Raw genomic sequence first — 9,197 nt, 5'->3', positions numbered from 1 at the left:
ATTCAGTATTCTATTTCTATATATTTAATATTATAAATTATATAATACATAACCATCGATTTTAATTGCTACATTTTGTGATTTTAGTATTTGTTTTTAATTAATCCACTAGAATCTGGATTAATTTTAATTAATATTATTTTAATAAAAGTGAATTTCTTGAAGACGAGGAAATGTGATCTACCACTAGAGTGACTCCAAGTGGATATTTGCTCGAGATTTGGCAGGTTCAATTGTCTGTTGTATAATATAGTACGTCTTTTTTCGAAGGTGTGCTGGTTAGTTTATTGTTCATTATCTTATTATTTAGTGTTAGTTAATTGTACTACGTGGGTGTCTTTATTTAAACACAACGCATGTTTATGTGGTAAAAATTACTTTAGAACATCTTGGGACTGAGAGTTGGCAGCCTCGTTACTCTTCCAACGTGTGTGTAGCTGCGAATGTGAAGGTAGTGCAATTGTTACGGAAGCTTCTCGAATAGGAGAAGATGGCGGAGTATTTAGCTTCAATTTTTGGTACAGAAAAGGACAAAGTTAACTGCTCCTTTTATTTCAAAATTGGGGCTTGTCGACATGGGGATCGTTGTTCTCGCATTCATAATAGACCAACATTTAGTCAGACTGTTTTATTACAAAACTTGTATCACAATCCACAGAATTCTGCGCAGTCTGCCGATGGATCACACTTGATTAGTATGACAGAAGAACAAAACCAGGAGCATTTCGACAATTTCTTTGAAGATGTATTTGTAGAGCTGGAAGATAAATATGGAGAGATTGAAGAAATGAATGTGTGTGATAATCTCGGGGATCATCTTGTAGGAAATGTCTATGTAAAGTTTCGTCGAGAAGAGGATGCTGAAAAAGCCGTTGCAGAATTAAACAATCGCTGGTTTGCTGGGCGTCCAATCTATGCTGAATTATCACCTGTCACCGATTTTCGTGAAGCCTGTTGCCGCCAGTACGAAATGGGCGAATGTACCAGGAGTGGATTTTGCAATTTTATGCATTTGAGACCCATTTCTCGAGAGTTGCGTCGTGAATTATATGGTCGTCAGAGACGAAGAAGATCTCGATCGAGATCACGCTCCCGGAGTCGTGAACGGCGTCGCTCTCGCAGTAGAGAGAGAAGGAAGCGATCTCGAAGTCGCGATCGTGACAGAGACAGAAGAGAGAGAGAAGGACGATTTTAATAATTTCATTTTGAATATGTTACATGTCGTTTTCAGGACTCAGAACTTGTCCTTTTCCAGTATTGCTATTCAAAAATGCTATTCTGGTAGAATAAAAGTGAGTATTTCTGTAACCAGCTCGATTTATTTTCTTTAGCATTGTTATGTCAAGCATTAAACATCTGAATTGTTTAATTGCAATTCGCACTGCACAATTTCTATGCTTACATGAAGCTCTTGAACAATATGCAAACATGGAATTCTGTTACCCATAATAATAATACATATAACTGTATGGTTTCTGTTAATCTAAAATAAAAAAAAAGTTTTTGAGCAATTTTTTTATCTTTTATTATTGCAGGATTTAACCCTGTATTCCCTGACTTATAATCGCCCATATGCTCAGTATGTGTTATTTATTGTCTTGGTGAATAAATATAAAGTAACCTAATGTCATCAGAATGAAAAATTTCAAATAGTGTATATTTATCAAAACAAACCCCATATACGTTGGATTATAAGTGGTGATATTTATTATAAGTAACAGTAATTCCATTTGAAATTGAACTTATAAAATGTAAAAGATTAAAATATAAGACATTGGCCAGATTTGTACTATGTTTTAATCAGAAATGAGTCTTCGGATTCCTTGGAGGTGTCACGACTAATAATAATAGTTTGAAATTTAAAAGTTTGGATATTTGTAATAGAATTCCTTATGTGCCTATTTTTTTATTATCCGATTCCACCTTGATAGTGCATGGATTAGGTTATTACATATCATCACTTTTAAAAAAAAATAATGGACAGGTGGTACATAAATCTGATTTACTTAAATTGCTTAATCCAGTCAGTAGTAACTTTTCTGGTTAATGTGCATAGTCAGTAATGGTTGCAGATTTGTTCTGTTTTCTGACCTCCCCCCCTTTCTTTAAGTTTCTTGTTTCACATTTTATTTCATATTAATGTACATAGTTAACAGCCAGGAAAATAATTTTAAAATAGGCTTTGGTCACTTAATCTGAATGCATTGGGTCTGTTTGAAGCTTATTTAAACATGTGAGTTACTGTAAAATTTCTTCTATGATTCAGATGCAACTGAAAAAGAAATGCATTACTATGACTCATATTCTTGCAGAGTCAATTTTGTCGGGTGTTATTTATTACACTCTGATAAATGTCAGTTCTCACAGAAATAATCAATCAGTTCTAGTTCATTTCTAAGAATAAGCATTCCAAAATGGATGTGGGCAACGTCATTCTGACCTTTAGTTTGAACTTGAAACAGAAATCACTATTCATATTTAAAGTTCACGCTTGTATTATCAAGATGAAACAATGTTGAGTTGAACACCAGTGAATATAAGTGTGTTAGCATTCTGATTTGTTAGAATGACACAGATTAATTCAGATGCATTTAAGGAAGAGTGCATTATCTTTAATGCTACTTTTCTTTTGGGAATGAGTTAAGTTTTCTTGCTTTAGTCATAACTAAAAGCAAGAAAACTAAAATTGAGACATTAATTACTTTTAATATTTAGTCAGCTTTTGGCACACCTTGTGAAGCTTGCATTGTATAGTGTGTCAAATAGCTAACTAGTATGTTATGTTTAAAGAGGACATCAAGAAATTTCTCTTGCATTCAAGTTTACATTACTCATTACTGTTCCATAATCATAGTACCTTTTGATTTAGTTATTTGCTTCTATGTTAAAATGGACAATAAAATTCTAGAGTTCTGAAAGCCTTAGATTCTGTTGCTAATCCTTAAATATGATCACAATATTCATTGTAAATGTTTAATTTCTAATCTTTGCAATCTTGTTTCATTGAAAACAGTGCCTTGTTTTATTTTATCATTAATCATCCCATATAATTTGATCATATATGTATGTAATCATTAATTTGCCATGTTATTTTGCAGACAAAGCTCTTTAACAAGTTGTGTAGCAAATCATTATACTATTAACAGAGACTAAGTGTAAGAGTGTTTGAAAGAGATGTATGTATGTATGCATAAAGTGACACTTTATAAAATAAAATGAAATGAAAAAATTAAACTAGATTTGTCATGATGTACTTGACTTCTTGACTGATTTTTTCATCGCTAATTCATTTTTCCACTGGTTTTCTTCAGTGTATAATTCACACTTCGTTAAAGTTTATTATGTCTACTTTTTTTTTTCTCTCAAAAAAGCAGGAGATGTATTTTGGTACTAAATTTCTGTACTTTAAGCATCACCTTTGAAAACTTGCTTTGTAGTAGATTTATGAAATTATTGTAGCTTTTCCTTTCTTTGAGTTTTTCAAAATTTTTAATTTTGAAAAAAATTACATCTCACACCTGTTGATAACTTCATATTAGTGCAGTGAATTAACGTTGGTGTAGCACTACTTATGCTACTTCTCTCCTATCTTTGTTCCACTAGACACGTTTACTTAATGTTTATATCATGTGATTACAAATAAGGATATAGAAGACAAGTAGATAAGGATTCAGATCTGTTTAAAAAAAGTTTACGAATACGTTTCAAACTTCTTTTCTGATCTCTAACACCTCTCACTGATTATTTTAGAATCTGAATTTTTAATTTAAAAATTTTACTTAAAAATTATATTGTAAACAAACCATTATTTCAGTTTTTCATTTAGTACAATAAACTAATTGGTAAATGCATAGTTTCGAAAGAATCAGAATTGAACATAATTATGGACTGAATATTCTTCCTACTATGAGCTGCTAATACAGATGAATACACACACACATACACACAGTAAACATTTTTATCTAGATCATACTATATATATGTGCATAAAAACTTTGTTTTGTGGGGAAAAGCTTATTCATCTCATCTTACTTAGTAAAAACTCATTGGTTGCAATCGTGAATTTAAACCATTGATGTTCTTTCTACTTTTTATTAGATATTTCTACATTTAATATCTAATTGTTTAATCTTGTATAAAAATGCAAATTAATGTTTTATGTAATGACACTGTTTCTGGCTTTGGTATGACAGTGCAATCAAATATCGTTATAGCCATCCTAAGGGTAAAAGGTCAGTTTGGCTTCTAGAGTAGAGTTTTTGATATTTTTTTATTTTATTCTTTTGTAATGTTTTCACAGTACTTATGAGTTATGAATTCTACTTTTTATGAACCTGTGATTTAAAAAACAAACAAAAAAACTAACCATTATGTCATACTATACCTAGGTAGGCATAAGGTTTTCCCTCTATACTGAGGGGACAAAAAAAAAAAAAATTGAGTGGTGTGTGTGTAATCTCATTTCCCCTTTCATATTATGCTCAGTGGTCTATTGGGAACAAGTAATTTACTTCTTTCAGACCTGATTAATGCTGATAGGTTCATTCTATCTCCATAGTATATTCTGATTAGCTTGCAGGATGAAAATACATGAATTTCTTGGAGAGAAACTCCTTTCCTGGCTAACTCACTTTCAGTTGAAAATACCTGATAAAGATTCTTTGAAATCCTATAATTGAAGAACATTTAACTCATTTGATCAAAACCAACTGAGCTATGGTGGATCTCCTTCTCTCGAATATAAACAAACAAATCCACCAACTCCTTTTATTCCCGAAGGGGTGTGTGCATACATGTGCACTTGTGGTAGTGCTTGGTTAGTTGAGTGGCTAACATACTCCTCACCCACAGGGTTGGGGATTCAAATCCTGTCATGGGCATTGATGGTTGTGATTTTTGTCCTTGGTAAGAGGTTATTTCATTGCCTTTGGTAAGACCCGGGCATCTTATTAGAAGCTTGAAAAAAAGTTCAATGTTTGGTCTCTAGAGTAGGATTTTCAGGCTTTGTAAAAAATAATAATAAAAATTCCTTTGCCTCCGATAGTATTGATGTGCTATAGGTTGAAATGTTTGTGTGCTGCCATCCAAAAGAAATATCCATATTTTTGGTCTGAAGTGCTCAAGTTTCATAATAATGTTTAGCCACATCCAACCAATCTGATTGTGATACCTGGCTCTCTTTAGGTTTCATCACTTATACAAGGGCTATATTCTGATAAGCATCACTATTCCCTATGTGGATAACAGATATTGTTTCTTATCTGTTTTGTGGTTTATTTATTTGTTGTTATGTAGGAAATTTTCTACATGCAAATACCACTTCCACTCCAAGATGCTTGGCTGCCTGAAGAAAGTCCTAGGTTCAACTGTAGTTGCCAACTAGAGGAACTTTTAATAAGCCTTTCTTCAAATGGTTCCTGAGTTAGTTGATCTCTGGCACAGGCAAGCTGTTTTTAATCCCAGAAGATAATCGACTGTAGAACCCACTTTTCGGGCAATAAATATATAATGTTAGGATTATGGACCATGAGATGACAGCACTTGTCAGGGCGTCTCTTCACTGGTTGCCAAGTATAATTTATGGGGGTCTATGACCAGCTGTCTCTGGCTACTGGTGGAGATTGAATTGTTCCTTCAGTCTCCCAAAGTTAGATAGGGCTAAATGGTCTCACCTACTCCCTGTAAGGGAATTAAAGGCATTAGTGAATTTATTTATTCTATTTTATTATATTTTGAAATATTCATTAATCTAGAATATGCCATTCTTGTGACTTGCAGTATAAAGACAACATAATTATATAATGAAATTTTAGTTTCACACTTTTTTGTTAGTTTGTATACCTTTTTCTACACTTCCACAGAAGAGTTTATTAGATATCAGTTAAACAACAAGATTTGTTTACTATATGAGAGCTAGAATGGAATCAACAGTTGAAAATTGATTTAACAGTTGACATGTGGTGGCATATGTACTAACTGGCATTGTCACATTTCAGAAAATTTAATGTGGATTTTATCTGAGATCTGTATGTCGAAGATTCTTGATGAATGATGACCAGACTTGCTAGATGATGCCTTGGATTTTATTACATTGAGCTAGTGGACATTTCTGAAAGTTTTTTGAATGTTCTGACGAAACAGTTCTAGTCCATGTGCATTATGTCTGTTTTCTGTCAGGGTCAACATCATCATCAAATTCCTGCTATATACCCTCAAGGGGTGTACAGGATATGATAGTACTACATGTAAAATTTGCATCATTACTAACTTCCTATCTACAATTTTCCTCCAAATCAGTCTGTTACTTGTCAAGACTCGAACATTATCAGATCTTATATTTCTATTGTCTAAGGCACTTTGTACCATATCAATCCATCTATATCTTGGTATTCCTCTGGATTGTTTTCCTGCCAATCTGGCCAAGAACACTTGTTTTGCTAATCTTCCCTCGTCCATTCTGTTTAAGTGACAATACCACCTGAGATTAGCTCTGCTAACGCATTCCTGGATGCTGACAATGTCAAGTTCTTTACTAATATCCTCATTTTTAATATGATATTGCCATTGATGCCATCTGTTCACGCTTCTAATCTTTCTCAGGACTCTCATATCTGCAGTCTCCAGTCTTTGGTCAAGTGTTTTACTTCTGACCTAGCTCTCAGATCCATTAGTTCAAACTGGTTTGAACACTGTCTTCTAATTTAGTGTTCCGACTAATTTCTCTCTTATTCCATATGAAATTATTCAATTGACTGCCTACCATGCCAGTTTTGTTGATTCTGTTGTCTATTTCCATATTTAATTTACCATCTTCAGTAAAAAATCGTGCCTAAGTAGCTGAAATGTTTTACTTGTTCCACGGGTTACCCGTTCACAACACCATTAACATTTTCAACAATTTTACCTATTTTCATTGTCTTTGTCTTTTTATTGCTGACATTCATACCATATCTATTACAACAGTTATTCAATTTAGTCAGGGAATCTTGCAGACTTGTAGCAGATTTATTTAGAAGTATAACATCATCTTCATAAAGCAAAGAGCTGAAATTAACATCACCAATTTTGATATCAGGTTTAATACCACTTTCCTTCATAATATGATCCATATAGATAATGAATAAAAGAGGAGATAATGTACATCCTTGTCTCACACCAGATTTAACATTAAATCATCTTCCTGTACTTCCTTCAATCCTAACTGCTGATTTACAACTCAAATAAAAACAAAGTATTGCTTGTTATAATATTCCCCATTGCCACCATATAACTGTAGCTTATTGAATAGCTTCTCTCTTGGCACCTTGTCATATGCCTTTTCCAGATCGACAAAACTTAAATACAGATCTTTGTTATATTCCCATGCTTTCTCAACTATTTGTCGTAAAGTGAAGATGTGAACCTGACAGACTCTATTTAGCCTGAATCCAGCTTGTTCTTCACCAAGATTTCCTTCCACAATTCTTCTCAACCGTTTCTCAAGTATACTTGTATAGATCTTGCCAGGAACACTCAGTATGGAAATACCTCTGTAATTCTCACATTCAGTTTTATTTCCCTTTTTATATATGGTTACTATTAGAGCTCTACTCCAATCATCAGGAATTCGTCCGTCTGTCCAGGCTTTCTGAACTATGCAGTGCAGCCACTGTAAGACTTTTATACCACCATACTTCAGCATTTCTGGTCAAATATCTAATCCTGCTGCCTTTCCACATTTCAAGCCTTTGATGGCTTTTACTACTTGAAGTATGGATATGTATTCTTGACTATGCCTGTTGAGCGTTTTTTACCACTGTGCTATCACTGCTTGTTTCGTTTAGCAATTTTTCAAAGTAATTACTCCATACTTCAAGGATATCTTTTTCTCCTGTTTTCATGTCACCTTTATCATCTCTAATTCCTTTTACAACACGCTTTCCTCCTCCATTTCTGAGCTTCTTCAACAACCTCCAGAATATTTTGCCATCTTCTTGATATTTATTTTCTATGCTCTTGTCAAAGTCCTCCAATGACTTTTGTTTAGCTAGTTTTACACAGTGTTTAGCTTTCTTACATTTGTCTCTGTATTCTCTAAGAGCACAGGCGGACTTATTTGCCAGGAACTTTTGATATGCTTTCTTCTTTTCCTTCACTGCCTGTTTTACTTCTTGTGTCCACCGTGGAGTTCTGATTTTTCTATCCTTGCAGACAACCTCACCACATGCCTCTCTGGCTGAAACAATCAGGGTTTTCTTCAAGGTTTGCCTCTCAATCTCCAAGGTTTGGTTTCTGTTCTTAAACTCTTTAATTTTTTATTCGATAATCTTGTGTACTTTATTCTACAGCTCACATCTGAGAGCTGCTCATATTTTATTCACTTTAAAACTTTCTTACATGTTATTCTTTTCAATATAAAATTCAGTTTTATCCTGCTGAAGACCACTTCCAATTTCAAATCCTCTGTACAGTCTGGTATCCTGCACCACAGAGAAAACATCGATATCAACAATAACATAGTCAATGAGAGTTTTCTTATTCCTTGCCTCTTTTCTCCAAATGAATTTTGCACATTTTCATGTTTGAACATGGTGTTAGTAATAACCAGTCCATGTCCTGAGCAGAAATCCCACAGTTGTTTGCCATTATTATTAGCTTTGCTCTTTTCTCCAAATTTTCGCCAAATATTTTTGTATATCTCACAATCACTTCCTACTCTGCTATTTAGATCCCCAACAAGGACCAACTTTTCCTTTTTCATTGTGTCAGTTGCTTTTTCTAAAGCCTCAAAAAATTCCTCCACTTCTACCTTAGTAGAACCTTCTGTTGGACCATAGGCATAAATAAGTCTCATTGTTCAGTTCCCCATTCTGATATTTGCCCGTATCACTCTACTTGAGACTGCTTGCAATTCAAGAAGATTAGCCTCATATTTTGTGTTGAATACTATGGCTAGTCCTTCTTTTCCTTGATTGTCATTGCCTGAATATAACATTTTGTATTTATTGCTCAGAAAGGCCTCACCAGTTTTTGTCTTTTTTGTTTCAGTCACCCCTATTATATCGATCTGGTACTTATCTAATTCCTCAGCTAGCTCCATTTCTTTGCCATTCAGGCTTTTTATGTTGATAATACCAATCTTCAACTCTGGTGATATTGAGTTGGGGTGTGTTTTAATATTTGTTCCAGTAGCTGACTTTTCGCTGGTTCCCTGGGAA

General features: G+C 33.8%; 1 protein-coding gene across 1 annotated transcript; it reads left to right on the top strand.

Annotated features, from left to right (window-relative positions):
• The first annotated feature begins 228 nt into the window (after nucleotides 1-228).
• Nucleotides 229-3,253, top strand: U2af38 (U2 small nuclear riboprotein auxiliary factor 38). The gene has a single exon (XM_090407053.1). It carries the CDS (start codon nucleotides 491-493, stop codon nucleotides 1,193-1,195), a length of 705 nt encoding a protein of 234 aa, XP_090263179.1. The 5' UTR covers nucleotides 229-490; the 3' UTR covers nucleotides 1,196-3,253.
• Nucleotides 3,254-9,197: the final 5,944 nt, after the last annotated feature.

The sequence above is a fragment of the Typopeltis vanoorti genome, chromosome 17 (genome assembly GCF_054136105.1).
Source record: "Typopeltis vanoorti isolate ZY-2024b chromosome 17, IOZ_Tvanoo_1.0, whole genome shotgun sequence".
NCBI lineage: Eukaryota > Metazoa > Arthropoda > Arachnida > Uropygi > Thelyphonidae > Typopeltis > Typopeltis vanoorti.
The sequence above is the reverse complement of the archived record's forward strand: the minus strand, read 5'-3'. Positions and strand labels throughout refer to the sequence as shown.